This window comes from Mustela lutreola, chromosome 14, assembly GCF_030435805.1.
Source record: "Mustela lutreola isolate mMusLut2 chromosome 14, mMusLut2.pri, whole genome shotgun sequence".
In the NCBI taxonomy this organism is placed as follows: Eukaryota; Metazoa; Chordata; class Mammalia; order Carnivora; family Mustelidae; genus Mustela; species Mustela lutreola.
Window position 1 is genome coordinate 50,521,335 of NC_081303.1, and position 19,745 is coordinate 50,541,079.

Consider the following 19,745-nt stretch of genomic DNA (forward strand, 5'->3'; position numbering starts at 1 on the left):
AAACTGTTGTTCAGTCCCGTGGTACTAACAGAGGAGAAGCGGATTCCTTCCACTGAACAAACCAAAACCCCAAGATGCCGAGGGGGTCCATGGACATAATGGAGCAGGAGACTCCAGGCCCCACCTCATGCCTCACTGCACTAGCAGGGGCCCCCTCCTCTGACCTGCCCCCCCAATTTCTGTCCCCCATGTGCAGAAGGAGACAGTTGGGGATCTGACCATCCTGAATGCCCAGCTGCGTCACGGCGGGAAGTACACGTGCATGGCCCAGACGGTGGTGGACAGTGCGTCCAAGGAGGCCACAGTCCTGGTCCGAGGTGATGGGGTTTCCCACCCCGGCCCTGCCCCCACTCTCTCAGGGGCCGGCTGGGCTCTTCTGACCTGTGCTCCCTAACTCCCCTCCTCTCCCAGAAAGTTGTGGGGGAAGGGCTTCTGAGAGAGAAGGGCTTCTAAGTCCCCAGAGCCGGAGCCAAACTTATCCCATGATTTTTTGAAGGTTCTAAATAGAATATTCCTCCTCCAAAGCCACAATTTTAAAAATCCCCTTCCTAAGGCGGGAGAACTCTGCTGAGGCCAGCAGTTTTCAAAGCCTGGTGGTGGCAGGCTTTGGGATCCATACACATCTCTGCACGAAGGCCTCTGTGAGCCCCTCCAGCCTGGGACACATCGCTCCAACATCCCAGACCGCACCTGCCACTCACTGCTGTCCCCATTCCTGGCCCTCCCACCCCATGCGTGTTTAGTGCGCCCTCTGCTGTCCACTTCTGGGTATTGCACCAGCCCGAGCCCACCTGAAGGAGACTGGTTCAAATTTGGAGCAGCTGAGTTCTGACTCCCTGTGCTCTGACCCTCCTGATGCAGGTCCACCAGGTCCCCCCGGAGGCGTGGTGGTGAGGAACATTGGCGACACCACCGTCCAGCTCAGCTGGAGCCGAGGCTTCGACAACCACAGCCCCATTGCCAAGTACACCCTGCAAGCCCGCACTCCACCTGCAGGGAAGTGGAAGCAGGTTCGCACCAGTAAGTGTGAGGCTCCACCCAGGTCAGTGCTGATAAGGCCTGGCTGAGCCTGGAACTTGAGAAAGGGAAAGGCTTAGGTCCTCCGCCTGCAGGGAGTTCCCTGACCCTTGGGAGAGGCGGTCCCATGGGCTGTAAGAGAGTGGGGAAAGGGCTGGAGAAAGCAGCACTCAGTCTGTGTCCTTGGAATGTTGACAGACCATCTCTGGCATTCCCACTGATGCACACAGCATCAGCAAAGGTCCTGGGGTAGGGAGTTCTAGTAGTTTTCCCATCCTTTCTAAAAGAGGTGCTGAGCACTGAGTATGGCAGGCACCACCATGAGGGCCGGATACAAGGTGAGTCAGGCCCAGTCCCTGCCCTTTCCATATCGACTAACTAACCAGTGCCAGCACACTGATTCTGGGTCCTTTGCAGATCCTGCCAACATCGAGGGCAACGCTGAGACCGCCCAGGTGCTGGGCCTCACGCCGTGGATGGACTATGAGTTCCGGGTGTTAGCCAGCAACATCCTGGGCACCGGCGAGCCCAGTGGGCCCTCTAGCAAAATCCGGACCAAGGAAGCAGGTCAGACTACTGGGGGTCCCAAAGAGAAGTCATGTCTGGGCATAGCCCCAAGCCCTCCTGGAAGGGAACGCCAGGGGAGGAGCAATTATGGGAGTTTCCACCCTGCTCACCAGGCTTCAGACTCTAACAAAACAGATGAGAAAGGGACATAGGGCAAGGCCCCTGCTCCACGCGACGCACTCTGCCCTGGGCCACAGCCTGGGCCTGTCGGGGCTAGAAGAACCATCCAGTCCAAACTCCTCATTTAAAAAAAAAAATGAGTCAGCCTTACAACTGCATATGAATCTAGGATGATCTCAAAATAAAAGGTTTAAGTGCATTTTTTTAATGGAAAAATCAAAGTCTGGAGGAGAGTCTGGACTTGAACTCAGGACCATGGGGGTGGGTGATGGGCAGATGTCCTTCCTGGTAGTGCATGAGCTGCTGAAACCAGTTAATGAGGAAGGTGTGTGTGTGTAGAGAAGCAGTCTGTGTCTCTAAATCCTTTAGAGCAGGCGGAATGTACTATCTTCCCACAAGCTTCCCTGAAAGGCAGGTGGTATCACATCTTAAAAGGGGAAGGAAGGAGAGAAAAGCCAGGAGGGGCACCTGCCCACCCAGATTTTCACAGCTGAAGGTCCAAAATGAGAGCCTTGGGGTTCTGCAATGGGCAAATGGAATCAGGACCCCGTATCCCCTTCCCCGCCCTCCCAGGCTTCCCACCTCCCATGTGTAGTAAGGGTCTGCCTTCTTATGTCCTTTAAACACAGCTTCCCATAAGCCCCAAGCTAATTCTCCAATCAGTCAACATTTTTACCTGGTACCTCTCCAGAGTAAGGAATTCCAGGAAAAGCCCCTTCTTTGGTTGAACTTCTTAGAGAGACAAATGAAGGGAGGGGAGTGATCTCCTTCATTCGGGTATCCCAGGTGTTGGTGAGCAAAAGACAACCAGGATGCAGAATTAAGATGATGGGCTTTCAAATCAGAAGAGTTGAGTTCAAATTTGAACTATTCCATTTATTAGCTGTGTGACCTTAGGCAAGTCACTTAACTGCTCTGGGCCTTGGTTTTTTTTTTTTTTTTTTTTTTTAAGATTTTATTTATTTATTTGACGAGAGAAATCACAAGTAGATGGAGAGGCAGGCAAAGAGAGAGAGAGAGGGAAGCAGGCTCCCTGCTGAGCAGAGAGCCCGATGTGGGACTCGATCCCAGGACCCTGAGATCATGACCTGAGCCGAAGGCAGCGGCTTAACCCACTGAGCCACCCAGACGCCCCTGGGCCTTGGTTTTAACACTTGACAAGGGTGATGAGAACGCCCAGCTAACAGGACCACGTGGGCAGTGTGGTTAAGCACCCCTTGCATATCACAAGGCCCTAAGCTCCTGGCATCAGAATCAAGTGATAAGTTTCCCATTGCTGGATTCTCTGTAGAACTCTTTTGACGCCCAGCCAAGTTACCCCCTGCCAAGATTCCTGATCTAATTAAGTAGAGTCTTGTTTTAATATCAGCTTTGTTGAATACTAGAGACAATTAGGAAATTAAATCTGCCATGGAGAGAAAAATCATAATAAAACCCCCTGCAACCTGAAAGAAATTTTTTTTTTCATTAACTGCAGTTTCAGATTATTTATTCCCCTCGTTTTAGAGCAAACTGGAGTAGGTCTCTGTTATTTAGTTTAAACTGACAGAAGACGACAAAGATCATTGTGGAGCAGCGACTATAACAGAGCAAGGACTGGTACACGAGCTGGGCACCATCGTCCTTGAATTTATTCTTCTGAGAGCCCTTGGAGAGAAACATTATTATCCTTATCTTACGGAGAGGGGAATCAGGCTCAGAGAGGTTAAGTAACTTGCCCAGGGACACACAGCTAGTTAAGTGGCAGAGGTGGGACCTGATGTCAGGTCTCCCTTGACTCCAGAGCCCACATCCAGAGGTCCTGTTGGAGGACAAAACTAGGGGTGTCCCCATGCATCTGCTGCACAGGCACAGGTATGAGGCTGCTGCCCTGTCACTGCGCATTTACCAGCCACATCTGTGTCCCTTGGCCCTGACAGCCCCCTCGGTAGCACCCTCGGGACTCAGCGGAGGGGGTGGAGCCCCTGGAGAGCTCATCGTGAACTGGACGGTAAGCTGCAGGGACAGAGGCAGAACTGTGCCTCCAGCTCTCTGGAGGGACAAATCCTGCCCACCCACCCCCTGTCCCCACTCATCTCCAGATTGCGCCGCATGTAGACAGGACCCAGACTGAGCCGCTGTGCAGCCCCGACTCCGGGTGAATGGCACCCCCTTCCCTCCCCTCGCATCTACTGCAGGAGAAAACCCGCCAAGGCCCCCGAACCCCGGGGCTGCCCCTCTTGGCCGAGGCTGGGGTGGGGGGCGGGAAGGCCGGGCAGGGAAACGCACGGCGGCCCCTCGCCCACGCCACGCTCTCGCCCCCCAGCCCATGTCGCGGGAGTACCAGAACGGAGACGGCTTCGGCTACCTGCTGTCCTTCCGCAGGCAGGGCGGCAGCGGCTGGCAGACCGCCCGGGTGCCCGGCGCAGACGCCCAGCACTTCGTCTACAGCAACGACAGCGTCCGGCCCTACACGCCCTTCGAGGTCAAGATCCGCAGCTACAACCGCCGCGGGGAGGGGCCCGAGAGCCTCACAGCGCTGGTGTACTCGGCCGAGGAAGGTGGGCCACCTGTCCTGGGGTGTGTGGGGCAGGGCGCAGCCCACACCCCAGCTCAGTTCCACCTCAGGGTGGGGAGTCCAGGACAAGGGGGCATCTGGCCTCATTCCCTGGCTACCCTGTCTCCCCACAGGCCTGGGGGAGGGGGAGGGGGGCTCCATGGGAAGAGGAGTGGCCTGGGGGAGGCTGTGGGAACCCCCAGGTGACCTTCTTCCAGGGCCCTGGGTTCTCAGAAATCCTAAGCAAGGGCAGGCCCCTGTTGGCAGCTTCTCTGCAGGACACGGGGAGGCCCTGGGGAATCCAAACCCCTTCTGTATCGGTCCCCAGAGCCCAGGGTGGCCCCTACCAAGGTCTGGGCCAAGGGGGTCTCCTCCTCAGAGATGAACGTGACCTGGGAACCTGTGCAGCAGGACACGAACGGCATCCTCCTGGGATACGAGGTGAGCACTGCCCTGGGTCCTGGGATCGGAAGGGGGGCTAGGGGCACCTCAGAGCTCACTAGTCGCTCCTCCTGGGATTACTCATTCACTGAGGTGGGGGACTGCTGTCGTCGTCGTGCAGCCCTGGGGAGGTAGCCTGAGCCAAGCCCCTCCCCAGGTCTAGAGCAAAAGACTGACCTGTGGATAGACTTGAAGTTCAGTGCTTGCCTAGAGCCAGCCCTGGAAGCTGGGAGAGCCGCACAGGTTCCGGAAGGGACATAGCCTGTCCCTTTCACACCAGAGCCCAGTTAGCTAGCATCGTCAGCCTGCAGAGGAGAGCATGGTCCCCTCCTCGTGCCCGTTGGTCGTCCTGTCCCTGGGAACGGTGGGCCCAGCAGTTTCCGGCCTGAGCTCTGAGCCCCCAGTGACTTCATGCTGGAGCACCTTGTGGAGTGGACAGAGAGCAAGAGGGAGCAGTAGGAAGGGCAAGAAGGGAAAGGAAGAAATGTCACCGCCTAGGGGGAAGGATCAGGCGAGTGTAAGGGCAAGTCTGGACATTCCATTCCAGCAGCCTTAGCTCTGGGTCTGAGCGCAGTGGGACAGGCAAGCTGCACTGAGGAGGTAACACCACCAAAGTGTCCTTCTTGTGGATGAATATGTAACCAGTCCTGCTAATATGATGATGGTTTGCATCTTTACCCGGCAGCCGTCATCAGCTCGCCGGTGGGGGCGGGGACTGCTTTGCAAGTACAGACACTCGTTTCCTTTGCTTCAGCACAGCCCCCCCGGGATCCTGGAGAGAACTCAGTGGGGTTGGGTTTCTCCAGCCCCCCACCCCCGGGGGGAGTCTGTGCCCAGCCCCACGCGTCCCCTGGCCCCTCGCCGCCTCATTCCTCCCAAGTCTCCACGCTGCCCCTGGACCAGGCTCTCTGTGGCTGCCGAAAAGGCAGCAGCCCCCTCCTCCGTCCGCCTTAGCTCGCTTCCCTGGCACTTCTTTCTCCTCTCAAGGAAGAAGAGAGGCTGGGAGCCTTCTGAGTGGGTGTGAGTCCAGTGGTCAGATGGTCCTTCTTACCCAAGGTCACCTCCTCTTGGTCCTCGGGTGCTTTGCCTCCCAGTCTGCGGTAGTAACATCCCCTCACTGATCTTGCGGTTTGTCCAGAGGCTGCTAATGATAGTGGGAAGCACGTGGCCCTGCTGTCTTGGAGCACGTGGCCCAGTGTCCATGTTATGAGACCTGAGACTGAGTCACGAGGACCAGAGGGAGCAGGAGAGGAACAGAATGTCGGTGGTCAGGGCCAGGGTCAGGGTCCCCCCCCCCCGAGGTGGGGGCTTGGCTGCTGATCCTACAGGTTCCCCTTGCCCCCTCCAGATCCGCTACTGGAAGGCCGGGGACAAGGAAGCAGCCGCCGACCGCGTGAGGACCGCGGGGCTGGACACCAGTGCCCGAGTCACTGGCCTGCACCCCAACTCCAAGTACCACGTGACCGTGCGGGCCTACAACCGGGCAGGCACTGGGCCCGCCAGCCCTTCTGCCAATGCCACCACCATGAAGCCCCGTGAGTCTCTCCCGAAGGTGGGAGCACCTCTAGGACCACCCACTCCCGGGTGAAAAGACCAATGTTCTAGGCCACAAGCCCGGGCCTGGACAGAAACAAGGCAGCAAGACTAATGAGATTAGGGGCATGTGGGTGGCTCTGTCGGCTAAGCGTCTGCCTTTGGCTCAGGTCATGATCCCAAAGTCCGGGGATCAAGCCTCGCATTGGGGTCCTTGCCTATCAGGGAGCCTGCTTTTCCTCTGCCCCTCCTCCCACTCAGGCTCCCGTTCTTTCTCTAAATACATAAATCTTTAAAAAAAAAAGAAGAAAACTAATGTAAATAGGGCGAGCATGGGGCGCCTGGGTGGTTCAGTGGGTTCAAGCCTCTGCTTTCGGCTCAGGTCATGATCTCAGGGTCCTGGGATCGAGCCCCGCATCGGGCCCTCTGCTCAGCGGGGAGCCTGCTTCCTCCTCTCTCTCTGCCTGCCTCTCTGCCTGCTTGTGATCTGTCTCTCTGTCAAATAAATAAAATCTAAAAAAAAAAAAAAAAATAGGGAGAGCTCATGGGCTCTGAAGCATCTCTCTTCTCCAGCCTTTGGAGTTTCCTGAAGTTTGTTTCTTAGGCAGCTGGAATGTTCTGGGTGTAATGGCTGCAGGCCGACTCATAGAAAAAGACTGGCTAAGGCAAGGGGGTGGCTGGGGAGGAAACACTGGGAACATTTCTCAGTCTTCTCCCTCCTCCCGCAGCTCCACAGCGCCCTCCTGGCAACATCTCATGGACTTTCTCAAGCTCCAGTCTTAGCATCAAGTGGGATCCTGTGGTTCCTCTCCGAAATGAGTCTGCGGTCACGGGCTATAAGGTAAGGAAGGGCTCCAGCAGGCACCGAGTGGCCGGGCACTGGGCCTCTGTGTTTCCCGTGGCCACAGGGAGCTGCAGTGTGGAGCAAGTCCGAGTCCGACGGAAGCAGAATTTGGGGTTGTTGGCGCCAAAAGATACAGAGAGCTTGTAGCAGAGACAGAAGAAAGGGGGCTGAAGGAAGGATGGCGGGAAGTCAGGGCTCGAGGGGACTAGGTGAAGTCTGAGGGTCCTTCCAGCCCTAAGGAGTCTGCAAAGATGGCTCAGCTCCTTGCAACCTGTCCTCCCTCTAATGAGGAGTTTATTTAAGGGTCTGCTCCCGGTCAACAGGTAACGGGAAGGGTGAGGACCAGCACTGAATGGGCACGTCCCGGTGCCCAGAGCTGGGGAAGAGAGAAGAACCAGCCGGTGTGAGTAAGCTCTACCTTGGCTGCCCTCCTCCCCACAGATGCTGTACCAGAACGACTTACACCCGACTCCCACGCTCCATGTCACCAGCAGGAACTGGATAGACATTGCCGTTCCGGAAGACATTGGTCATGCCCTGGTGCAGATTCGGACCACAGGGCCTGGAGGAGATGGGATCCCAGCGGAAGTCCACATCGTGAGGAATGGAGGTGCTGGCTCTCCCCCGCCTTATTCCCCAGGAGAATCAGGGTCCATGCAGATGCCTGATGAAGGAACCATTCCCACACAAACCAACCCCAACTCAGCCAGACCCCCAGGGCACAGGGGAAGGTGGGCAGGAACCGAGTGTAACCGAGTCCCAGGAACCGAGTGTAACCGAGTCCCAGCACTGTGCCACCCCCTGCCATCCCCCCCGCCCCCACGTCCCTGAGGGCCAGGGAGGAGCGAACGCCCTTCACTGGGTACAGAGCCAGTCTTTAGACCACAGAAGCAAAGGTCTTACAAAATCCTGTGGATCCTGTCCTGGGGGTGGGGCAGGGACAGGCCGGCCCCAAGCCCAGCGGACACAGCCCCACTTTTCCACCTGCTGGTTTTAGGCACAAGCATGATGGTGGAGAACTCTGCAATCAGCCCGACCGCACATCCTGGCTCCATCCTTGCCCCGTCGATGGCGATGCTGGTCCTCATAGGCTACCTGGAGCTCTGATCTTGGCACCCTTCCCTCTCCGCCACAGCCGGACCCCCGCCTCTGACAGACACAGCCAGCTGGCCCTGGCCCTGCCTGATGCCAAGGTGGCCCAACACTGTGCCTGAGAATGGCTGGCTTTCAGTACCTACTTTAAACAGTGCCCTTTTTTGTAGGAGGTAGGATATTTCATATTCTGCCGCAGGATAGAACCTGTGCAAGGATTTTTTTTCTTTAAATCAAAAGACGCCAGGCAGTAACTTCCATGATGATACTGAACCCTACGCCTGGGCCCTCTGGGGCGCCTGGACAGAAGGAACAGGCCCATGGGAAGAAGGGGATTTGAAACCACGTATCGGCACATTGGGGAAGATGGCAGATGGACTCCGCCGCCTGAGCAGAGTGCCTGGCCCAGTGGGAAGACACCAATGGGCCACAGTAGGACAGAGCATAAACATCAATGTCCCTCAGTATAAGGATAGAGCCAGACCCAGGACCAAGAACTCCCCTACTTTCCCAAGGGGCTGTACAGCTGGACCCTGACATTGTCTTCAATGCCCCTAGGGGCCCCTGCCACGTACCCAGGTGGCTGAAAACCAGTGCCCCAAAGTCCAAGGCCAGGAGCCTGAGTCCCTGCAGCTCTGGGGAAGGGTCCTCCAGACTGCCAAGGGTGGGAGCTCAAAGGGGTTGAGAAGCTGGGACACTGGGTAGAAAGGGGCACCAGACTTGGCCTGAGGCACAGCCCCAAGGCAGGTGACGCTGCTGTCTTAGCCAACACTGCCAACCTGATCCTGTCACCCCCAGAGTGACAGAAGCCACCACTGGTGGCCGAGTGACTAAAGGGCTTATCTTGGGGAGGTCCCCCACTCCACCAAGACCCATCCTGCACGGCCCCTCCAGGGTGTGGGCAGGAGCCGGGAGACAGGGCTCACGCGCCCACCCTCTTCCTCCTGCTCAGCCTGCAGGCTTCGGGCCGCCACTCTCCAGCACCGACTCCCGCAAGCCTGGGACAGGAAGGTGGCATCTGTTCTATGCGTTCTGCAGTCGGGAGTCTTCTGAGAAGGGCAAAGGATACCTACGGCCCTGCCTGCTCCCAGGGATGCCCTGGGCCACCTGGCCAGACCTGACCCCCAGCTGCCTCCGACTGCTCTTTTGCATTTCCCCAGGAGAAAAAGGCATTAATAAATCACGCGCTCTGGGTCCATTCCCAATCATGGGACATCAGAGCTGGAGGGGGCTTTCGAGCTAGACCTGCCCCAGCCCCTCACTTTACAGACGAGGAAACGGAAGGGTCAGGGACCTCCCAAGGTCACACAGCCTGTCCTACCTTCCTATTCCGAGCTGTCTGTCCAGAGGAAGGGGGCAGCTCTGAATGGCTACGGCCTGGTTAAGAAGGTCTTAAGAAGGGCAGGGAGCTATGAGGAGGTCCAGGTGGGTGATCGTGGGGTGACTGGCATGGCTGGGTCCTTCACCAGGAGGCAACGATCCTTCGCCTTCTAGGCCAAGCTCCTGCCAGGCCCTAGACATGCGGTGCTGGCTTGAGGCCTCCTGCTGCCCTTACCCTTGTTCCAAGTAAAGGGGCCAAAGCAAGGACAGGGATTCCCCAAATCCAGGCAGCAGTGATGGCACAACCAGGAAACCTCCAAAAGCCCACGCTCTAACAGGTAGCCCTTCACATCCGGGAGCAGCGGGATAGGCATCTCATAAGGGACAGACCCGTGGAGGACCCCAGAGCCTGGCTTCTGTAGTTTACAGTTAGAGCTCTATTTTGTTATGGGTTTTTAACTTTTAAGTCCTGCTCTATTTTCCTGGGCAGGTTTCTGTTGATGTTTACCCGCTACGATTTTTTAAAAACGTTAGCTCACACCCCTTGTCCGGGCTACCGCTGCACCCACCATCCCGCCCCTGGCCCCGGGCCTGGAGCCCCTGAGCCGCTGACCAAACCCTCCGCACCTGCTCCTGTCCTTCTGCCCCCTCCCCCCGTGAGGTGCTGGGGGCTCAGCTAAGTGACCGCACTCTGAACGCAGAGACCCCTTCCTGGCCCCCAGTTCCATCAGAAAGGGGATGCCGAGGGTAAAAATCAGCCTTCCTCCGAGGCTTAGCTGAGGCTTTCCTCACTGCCTGGGGCTGTGGCAGGGGAAGCAGGGGGACAGGATGTGTAGCTGCTGTGGCGGGAAGGCTGAGCCAGCACAGGGCTTCACCTGGAGCGGGACGCTGATGTTCCTGAGCTTGCTTGAGGCAAAAGACACTCGCAAGTGAGAACCTTCGTTCTAATGAGGCCCCTTGGCAAAGGAGAGGAGAGCAGACTATCTGGAAAACCTAGCAAGGGCTTTTAACTAGAAAACTCAGCCCAGAACTTGCCAGGGGTATGAGAGCTGCGCCGAAACTCGTGTGCCGGCAACCTCAGGTGTCAGGCCGGGGACGGATGCAGGTCCAGTGAGACAGGGTGACTGGAGGCCATGCAAGTGTATAAAACAGAACAGTCCTTGGCTGAGGTGGCTTTATATAGAAGAGCCCCTGCCTGCCCGGGGGGCGGGGGGGCCTCTGATTTCCACCTTCTCTGCTCGCTCGGGCTGAGTCTTGCGCCTGCTGTGGTCAGTACTTGATTCTGGATCTCTCCTCTCCCACTGACCAAGCCTGGGAGGAGGCGACAACAGGAAGAGCCACAGACAAGTACTGCACTGCACAGCTTAGTGGCCAGTAAGTGCCTTGAGGTCTAGGGACAGAGACAGCCTGCAGACGCCTCAGGGCCATGGGGGACAGTCTCTCTGTTCTGCATACGTTCAGGCTCAGCCTGCAGGGCCCTCTGCCCCCTGGTCTTGGCTACTTGGTCCCCGTTGCTCTAACAGTCTCGATGTAAACCTCACCCTCAAAGGGACAGGATCTCTCTCCTGCTAGGGGCTTGGGGGCCAGCAAGGTCAGGTTATCCACTCCCATTCAGGCCGCCAAATGGCAGAGATGGGCCAGGAAACAGGAAAGGCCACGAGGAGGGGCTCTTTTTGTTTTGATAGAAATAACAGGAGAACCTGAGGTCAGACATCAGGAAGAGCGGCTGTAACAAGAGCCCGGGATGAGGGATGGAGAGGCTGCTCCCTTTCCTAGGGAAACGCTGGGGAATTCTGACGGCTGTCGATCTGGGGTCTGGGCCCGCTGAAGTCTGGAGGGTGAGCGGATGCCCTTGAGCGTCCTTCCAGGACCACGATTCTGAGGTCAGCTCAGGAAGAGTCTTGGCGCTCCGTCCTGCTTCGGCCCAGTCCCGGAGGGGTAATGACCCCAGTCACCGTCACGAAGCACGTTCTCAGCAGCCCCAGGGGCCACGGAGGCTCCTCGAGGCAAGAATCCCAGCTGGCTAAGGATGTTTCACTGCCTTATCTCCTCCCCACCTAGAGGACTCTTTTCTCTCCCGGGCTGGAGGGGCGGGCTAGCGCTGCCAGACGAGCATTAGCCTCAAACCTGGTTCCGAGGCCCGGGTGTGGTGCCCTGTTTCCCAAGGTCAGACCTAAGCTGGGTGTTGTCGTGGGATGCAAGAGGTTGCTGGAGAGGCTCCTGGAGGGGTGTGAGGGATTAGGTGGGCAATTGTAAGGCACTTCTAGAAGCTCCATGGAAAGAGGTGTCCGGTAACTGTATATAGGGCCGTAGGCTTTGAGAAGGCAGGAGAGTAAAGGGAAACTGGAGCAGGGAGGAAAGATAGGCCAGAGAACTGCCCCGAGCCCCAGGGAGCCTAGCGCCCTCCGATGGGGTACACCCTGGCTCGGCCCCCAGACTCCCAACTTACCCAACCCCATCCAGGGCCTGCAGAATTAGGCTCATGGCTGGGCGAGGGCTAGGGCTCCATCAGACCCTCCTGTCCGGACCCCGTCTTTGTTGGACGGGAACCACTTTGGCCAGCCTGTTGTTCGCCTCTCTTGTACTTGTTGTGACGGTAGTTATTTATTGGCTCTGGTAGCGGCAGTGCTTAAATAAAGATGATTTCTCAGCGTGCTGGGGCAGCTGGCTCCTGCCGCGTGTGGGTCTTTATCGTCCGGCTAGAGCCCACGGCCTGTCCTGTTCTCTAACCCAGGCTGTGGCCGATGCCCGCCCCCTTCACACGGTCAGCTCCAGGGAAGTCCCAGCCACTGTCCCCTGCTGCGTCGTGCCGGCCTGGGAGGGGGAAGCATGAGGCCGTGGGAGAGTAAAGCGGGCCACGCAGGCCAGAAGCAGGCCTGTACCAGCCCATGCTGCCTTCACCTGCCACCGGGCGTAAACGGTGTTCGTGGACGGCACCTCTTCAGGCTTCCCTGGTTGTTAAGACATCTGACAGCAGTGACTCAGTGGTACCAAAGGGAAGCCCTCCTCCCGTGGGCACACAGTGACTGACCCCCACCTAGCAAGAAGGTGCCTCTCGTCTCCGCTCTCAGCAGCCAAGAGGATGGGGATTCCTACTCCCATTTGACAGCTGCAGCGACCCCTCCTGCATTCAACAAACACTCGTCGCAGACGTACATGCACAGCGACACACATGCACACAGACAGCCCTGTGAGTGTTTGAGTTCTTCGGTGCAGAGCGGGCAGGGCTCCGTGTCCGGGAAGACGGTGACGAAGGCGAGCAGAGCCCCTGCCCTCAGTGCTCAGCAGCAGCCGCCCAGGGCCACGGGGATCCCCCCCAGAGTGGGGGGCAGCTCGGGTAGCAGGACAATAGGCTAATTCCTTCCCCCTTGGGAGCACTGGCCAGTCTAGAACCCAAATTTTACTCAGCATGTCCTTGACCCTCCCTCCAGAGGCAGACCCAGAATTCAATGAACTGAACGGAGTTCTTGTCTTTACTGACACATAGGAGGGTTTGTTTTTTATTTCCCCCCTTTCCTGTTCAATCCCTTCACATTCCGAGAGTCAAAATTTACGAGCCCCCAGCACAGAGGGCTGTGAGCCCAGAGCTGCACAGTCTCCCATCCCATGCGTCCCTGCCGGCTTGCCCCACGTATCAGACCAGCTCCGTGGCTCCTCGTGGGTCTGGCTCTTCAGCTGGAAAATGCACGGAGTGCCACAGTGCCTCCCTTCAGCTGGAAAATGCACGGAGTGCCTCCCCAGCCACACTGCACTGAGTTCATTAGATCAAAGATACTGTTTATCATCAAGACTAGCAAGCTCTCTCCCGCGTGCTTGAGCAAAGTGCCCCGTGCTGCACTGAGGTCCTTGGTGACCTCTGCCCCCTCCTGTCCGGTCCCTCACAGCATGCAGCACCCTTCCGGGCACAGCACTGCTCCCATCGGACCCTCCCATTCACGGGAGTCCGCTTGTCTGCTCCACTATGCGGTCGACAACAGAACCGGGTCCAGAATCCGGGTCTGCTGAAACCCAGCCCCTCTGAGTTGGGGGGATGGGGGAAAGAATGTGTGGAAAATCTAAGATCTCTCCAAAATAAGATTAGTCGTTAATTGTAAACTACGCATGGGCCGAGGCCAGTGGTCCTCCACCTCCACTCTCTAGCAGAATTACCTACAGAACTTCTGAAACACAGAGACACTTGGAGCAGATTTATGTGGATCTGGGACACTGAAAGGGCCTAACAGTATGACTCCCTGGCGGCGGCGAGCACACTTGCCTCCCGAATGCTACTCCCCACACTATAAAGGGAACTCAGAAGCCCTTGGAGAAACTGCAGGTTTGGGTTTGGAGAAAACAAAGTCCCAATGTGGATGTGAGATGTCTTGTTCTAGAAAGCAAGGACATGATCCAGGTCAAGCGGGGCCACAGAGGAAGGACAAGAGCTAGCTTGAAGGGCTCTCACCAGCCCAAACTGGAGACGATTTCAGCATCAAATGTAGGACAACAGGCATGGATTATACATGATTTGCTGAAAAAGATAATCCATGGAGATCACACAAACAACAAGGGCAGCTCTTTTATAGAAAAGACGCAGGCTAATGACCAGAGCAGGGCACATTAGCATCGCCATTCTACAGCCCCCCCCCCGGCAGGCAATACACAAGATCATGAATGGATCCTAAGGCATTAGTGATTATTAGGAATGTCACAAAGTACCCCCCCAACAAATGACTAATTACAGAGGAAAAAATATACACCTTTGCAGAGACCTAGCAGTCGGCACCTTAACTAAATCATCACACTTATCAGGAGCAAGCCAGCCCAACGCCAGGTGCCTGAGGCTATGCAGGGAGCACACACCGTCTGTGGGGGGCTGTGGTCAAATTCTGGAAGATCTGTTCCTCAGGAACCTACTCATGTGACCATGACAAACCTGGCTCATGGGTCTCTACCCAAGACAACCAGCTTGATTCTTCAATAAAATCAATGTCAGGAACAACAACAAAATGCAGGTGGTCTCTTGTAAAATAAGACTCAAGAGAAACCACCAAACGTGGTCTGTGAAGCTTCCCTTGATCCTGGATCAACAATGAACAGGCGCTAAGATTTCAGAAGCCAGGAAGATGAGGTATCAACCATAACTAAGATTAGGGGCCTGTTAATTTTCTCAGGTGGGATGGAGACACGGTAGTCCCACAGGAGAACGTCTTTGTTAGCAGACGCATATATGATTTCGGAGTAAAGGCTCACAAAGTCTGGGACTAACTCACAAGTGGTTCAGTAAAGTCAGCATCAGTAAAGTCAGATAAACGTAGAAAAACATTCACAATTGGTGAGTTTAAGTAGAGAATCTATGGGTCGTCATCAAATTTTTCTTTCCACTTCTCTATGGGGTTGAAATTATTTTAACTTTTTTTTTTTTTTTTTTTTTTAAGATTTATTTATTTGACAGACAGAGGTCACAAGGAAGCAGAGTGGCAGGCAGAGAGAGAGAGGGAAGCAGGCTCCCTGCTGAGCAGAAGGCCGGATACAGGACTCCATCCCAGGACCCTGAGATCATGACCTGAGCCAAAGGCAGAGGCTTTAACTCACTGAGGCACCCAGGAGCCCCTATTTTAACTTTTTTAAAAATTAAGCTCTACGCCCAACATGGGGGACCGAACTCACAATCCTGAGATCAAGAGTTGCAAGTTCTGCCAACTGAGCCAGTCACGCACCCTTGAAATTATATTTAACGGTAGACCAACACACAGCCATCAGCCACAATTCAAAGTGATCCTATTAGCATCCTTGGAATTGGGGTTCAGGCATCTCATTCTTCAAAAGCTCATCCGGGTTGACTCAGACACACAGCTAGAGAAGACAACCGCTAGTCCAAGTCCTCTCGTCCACTGCCACATGTGCAGCTGGAGGAAAGTGAGGGGGAAGAAATGCTCCAATTCTCTCACAATTAGCTCAGCTGGTGGCCAAGAGCCTTTGCCCCGACAACCCCACAAGCCGATTATCTCACACAGTCTGAATGGCCTCTGTGGGTCTCGGGATTGATTTCCTATGGAGGTAGGAAGGTCTTAGTCCTTCCTTTGGTGGCCTTGGCGGCTCTAAGAAACCAACACACTTGAATTCTCTAAGAACACACACTTGTGGGCACTGGAAGAGCGAGGAGAGGAGGGAGCAAGTCCAGGAACCGTCGGGGGAAAGCTACCGCACGGAGAATCCAGTGCTCCACCAGGGATCGGCTTAACGCTGAACACAGATGGTTTGCCCAGGGATTACAGAAGGGGCAACTTGAAACATTTAGTGACCGTTAACATACCCAGGTCAGATGCCTTGGCTCTGCCACACGAGGACATACGTCCTTCTCCAAAGCAATGTGGGCCATGTCTGTTCTGAGAAGTCGGAGGAAAAGGAAAGCCGGACTGATCAGGGGGCCACTCACACAGTTGGAAGAGATTTTTAACTAAAGAACAGAGGTGGTGAGGTCTGCAGGCAGCTACTGTGAATGATTTTTATTGAAGAGGAGAAGAAGGTTTCCACTAGGAAAGCTGTTTACATGTCCTTCTACAAGATTACACAGCTCAGAAGAAGGGTCGGAGGCGGAGAGGCATCAAGTTGTGAGAGGTAGTGAATGCAAGCTTGGAAGCCAGAACTCTCCCCAGGAGCAGCGGCGGGGCCTAGGGTTAGGCTTCTTGGGGGCCCAGTGGCAGGAAGATCAGGAAGAGATCCCTCTGGAACGTTGCCCAGCGCACTCCCATGACGTTGCCCCTCTCCATGTGCCCCACTCTTGGGGCAGTGGAAGCCCTCCCTCCTAGCCAGGCCACAATCAGACCGCCAGATATTCCTTTAAAAAGCTAGCCTGGCTTCCTAAACTGGTCCGGGTTCTTGGACAGCCAGCCTTTCCAGAGGAAGGCTTTGAAGGACTCGAGGCCGTCACTGCCATGCATCAGCCTCAGCCCGCCGCCCAGGGCAATGACCAGCAACACGCCACCTACCACTCCACTGGAGATTCCTATTCCCAAGGCTATGGCCACCTTCTCTTCCCACAGTGGGTGCTGAGGCTTAGAACTGTTGTCCAGATTCACTTCCAGGCCCTGATCGACTAACTTCTGATTCTCGGTAAGGGACTGATGGAAATCCAGGTTCACCAAGTGAGGGGGAAGGACCCGCAGCCCGAAATAGAGCCTCTTGACAAATTTCAAGTTCCTTAACAGCTGCACATCGCACCGGTATGTCCCAGAATCATACTCCTGAATAGACTCAAACTTCAGCAAGTGCGAGTTGGCCCGGAAGGGTCTGAAGATTTCATCGTCAGTTGAGATGATGCCGCGAGCCAGCCTCCAGGTGAACCGGAAAGCCTCCTTCCCCACCTGCAGGATGTCTGAACTCAGGCAGCTGAGCTCGAACGCCTTCCCTCTGCGGGTGGTGAAGTGCAGCATCCCACAGATCCAGTTCATCAAACACTCCACACGCCGAGACACACACTTCCTTCTCGCGCCATCAGGGCCCACCTCGCAGACCGTCTCTTCCTTATAGCCAAGGCCACAGGTGACTGTGCAGGTGGTGGCACTGACAATAACCCGCCCCACGGCTTGCTGAAGTTGCTTTGGGATGGCCAGTGTTTTCGGTGAAGTCACCACCAAAGGCCGACCAAAGGCCAACACCAGGCTCCCAAGGAGGAAACCAGCGGCCGAGGTCCTCATGTCTCCCCACCGTCAGCCGGCACCCGAGCTGTCCCCGGCGAATCCTCTACATCCTCACTCCGTTCCTTTGACGCAGGATCTCCCTCAACATCAAAAGATGGGCTGCACCTGTGGTCAAGGACACGCTGCGACTCGATCGACACGGGTCCAGTCCTTATGAACAGGCGAGGCCACAAGGCAGAGGAAAAAGTCACCACGTTGCTGCTTTACCAGCTCTTGCTCGCCGGTGCCCACCTCTCCAGTCTTCATTCTGTCCACGCCCTTACATGACTTAAACCCACCCTCTTGGGAAGACAAAGATGAAGAGACTTCAGCTTCTGCAGTGAAGGTCCAAATTACCTCGAATGCATCGCGAAGCTACTCCTCCTCACCCCACCCCTCCTCTACGAACATGGGATCCAAATTAAAGAGCTTCAAAACCCCAATTAAATCTGACCCAGAAATCAAATACCAGGTCTAAAAAAATAAATAAAAGAGGATGACCTTACATTAAGTTATTACTGACTTTAAAGGCTCCTAAACCTTCTGTAAAAAAGGATTAAGAACTCTGGACTGGGAGGCAAGCAAACGAGTGATCCTTCCCGAATTTCTATTTCTATTTTCTCCTTTGTAAATTAAGACCGCCTGCGCTACTTCAGGGGGGTCACTTTGGGCAATAAATGATAAACTGTACATGAAAACACTTGGTAAAGTGTGAAACTCTGTTCATGGGTAAGGAATTTTAAATAGAAATGAAAATTCACGGAAACAAGGACCAAGCTGCCCTTTTAGAATCCGAATGTTTATGGGCAAGACGGGCAATCCCGAATACAGCCCTCTCCCATTCTAGACACTCTTCCTTCACAAGGGCACTGAGGTATTTTTGGGGGGAAGGGATACATAACCCTGCCCACCTCGTGGCCTACTCCCTTACCTCCACAGAACACAGGAGCACATCACTCACTTGGGTCAAGGTTGCTATGAAACAGCTATGACCTCAAAGACGGATTATTAGGCTCAGAGCAAACCAAACCAAAACTGAGTGGTAGACACTCAGATGTGACAATGATTAAAACCAAAGACTTTTTTTTTTTTTTTTTTTAAAAACCAAAGACTTAAATAGACTTTATGAGTTTGAAAGTAATTTAATCTAGGGGAAAAAAAGTCAAATAAAGAATACTTACACTTTAAGGAAGGGCCTTGGAAGGGAGGCATGCCCTCGCATGTGTTTCCCCCAGCTTCGTGGCCTCTACTGTGTACTTACACACACCAATGGAGTTAAAGAACTGAAAGAGAGCATTCCTAGATGATCTTTGTGATTTAACACCAACTCTTTGCTTGAATCACTTATTTATAGTCTTGTCCAGAGGCAGAACTCTACACTCCCCAAGCACCCCCTATCCCTCCTGGGTCTGCATCTCTGCACAGAAAGATCTAACATCAGCACAGTAAACAGGATTTCCTGTCCTACAACTCAAAGGGGCTACTGAGTCTCAGAAGCAGCGTCCACAAACCAACATCCACACCTGTTCTTAATAAACATTCGATTTTATTTACAAAGCATTAAAGCTTCAGCAAGAAGTAACCCAAGGCTAAGTCTCCTCTTGTACAAAACTATGGAACATTAAAAAACGAAATGGCGGGGGGGGGGGTGGGGTCGGAGGGAAGGAATAACAAAAGAGAAGAGAATATGCACATATTGTACAGACGGAGAAAAATCAAACTAGAGAGAAAGTTTCAGGAGCCGAAAAAAAATTCTGAAAGCATAAATAATTATTAGGAATTGCTGCCAGAGATCATCCGACAGGGCTGAAGCCCATTTTCTCAGTAGCCAGTTTAGGAGGCAGATGTAGCAGAAACCTCCCAACGCAGGCACAAGCGGAGGACACCAAGCTACCCTGCCCACGGAAGCTAGGCAGAGACCCTCTGTATCACAGAGTTTGTGCAAGATGGAGCTCACGGTGCACAGACACAGAGAAAAGGAATGGAAACAATGTTTGCAAAACAAAAAACATGTCCAGTGAGCCACCTGCCGATCTCAACCACTGGTCTGATGTGAAGAAATGAAATTCACAGAAAGAGCATGGGAGGAAAAAAGCGCTGGTGGCTAAAAACACAGGCATTTTGAAACCGACTAGCAGGGAGCTCTTACTTCAACTACTGGATATTCTGGTTCTAAAAGATGGAGCAGCAGAAAGAGGCTCTTCCTGATGTAAGTCTACTTTGATTGCTATCCTAAAATCCAAAAAGTAATCCCCTCGCGGGGCGACCCACAGGGGCACTGGCTGCTGGAGGACTCACACAGAGCAGAGCACAGAGACGCTCCTCAGAGGACGCTACGACCACCTCACACAGAGCAGAGCACAGAGACGCTCCTCAGAGGACGCTACGACCACAGCCACGACCACAGCCACGACGACCACTGGGTCAGGCACCTCCGGGCAGCTCCGAGCTCTCTGCAGAGAACCCCCTGCACACCTGGGATCTGGGTTCTCCTAGAATTTCTAACACCTCCTGTACTCGTCCACCCAACCTACTATCTTGTATATAAAGAACAGCAAAAGCAAGAAGCAGAAAGTAAAAAAAAAAAAAAATTTAAAAAGCTAAGCGACCTTTCACA

General features: G+C 54.7%; 2 protein-coding genes across 2 annotated transcripts in view; one reads left to right on the top strand and one right to left on the bottom strand.

The window, feature by feature from the left end:
• Window positions 1–12,138, top strand: part of CNTN2 (contactin 2) — a 33,058-nt gene extending 20,920 nt beyond the window's left edge. Inside the window, exons 14-23 of the mRNA XM_059146366.1 lie at window positions 197–317; window positions 862–1,020; window positions 1,435–1,584; window positions 3,624–3,694; window positions 4,010–4,244; window positions 4,569–4,681; window positions 6,030–6,216; window positions 6,943–7,055; window positions 7,500–7,668; window positions 8,056–12,138. Coding sequence (XP_059002349.1) covers window positions 197–317; window positions 862–1,020; window positions 1,435–1,584; window positions 3,624–3,694; window positions 4,010–4,244; window positions 4,569–4,681; window positions 6,030–6,216; window positions 6,943–7,055; window positions 7,500–7,668; window positions 8,056–8,165 — 1,428 coding nt within the window. The 3' untranslated portion in view covers window positions 8,166–12,138. The remainder of the gene's footprint in view (window positions 1–196; window positions 318–861; window positions 1,021–1,434; window positions 1,585–3,623; window positions 3,695–4,009; window positions 4,245–4,568; window positions 4,682–6,029; window positions 6,217–6,942; window positions 7,056–7,499; window positions 7,669–8,055) is intronic.
• Window positions 12,139–14,121: 1,983 nt separating this feature from the next.
• On the bottom strand, window positions 14,122–19,663 carry TMEM81 (transmembrane protein 81). Its single transcript, XM_059145567.1, has 2 exons — window positions 19,534–19,663; window positions 14,122–19,471 (listed from the first exon to the last, which is right to left on the bottom strand). The coding sequence occupies exon 2, from the start codon at window positions 17,144–17,146 to the stop codon at window positions 16,298–16,300; it is 849 nt and encodes a 282-aa protein (XP_059001550.1). The 5' UTR covers window positions 17,147–19,471; window positions 19,534–19,663; the 3' UTR covers window positions 14,122–16,297.
• Window positions 19,664–19,745: the final 82 nt, after the last annotated feature.

Coding starts and splice junctions, on each gene's coding strand:
- TMEM81 (XM_059145567.1), bottom strand. CDS start 17,146: ATGAGGACCTCGGCCGCTGGTTTCCTCCTTGGGAGCCTGGTGTTGGCC.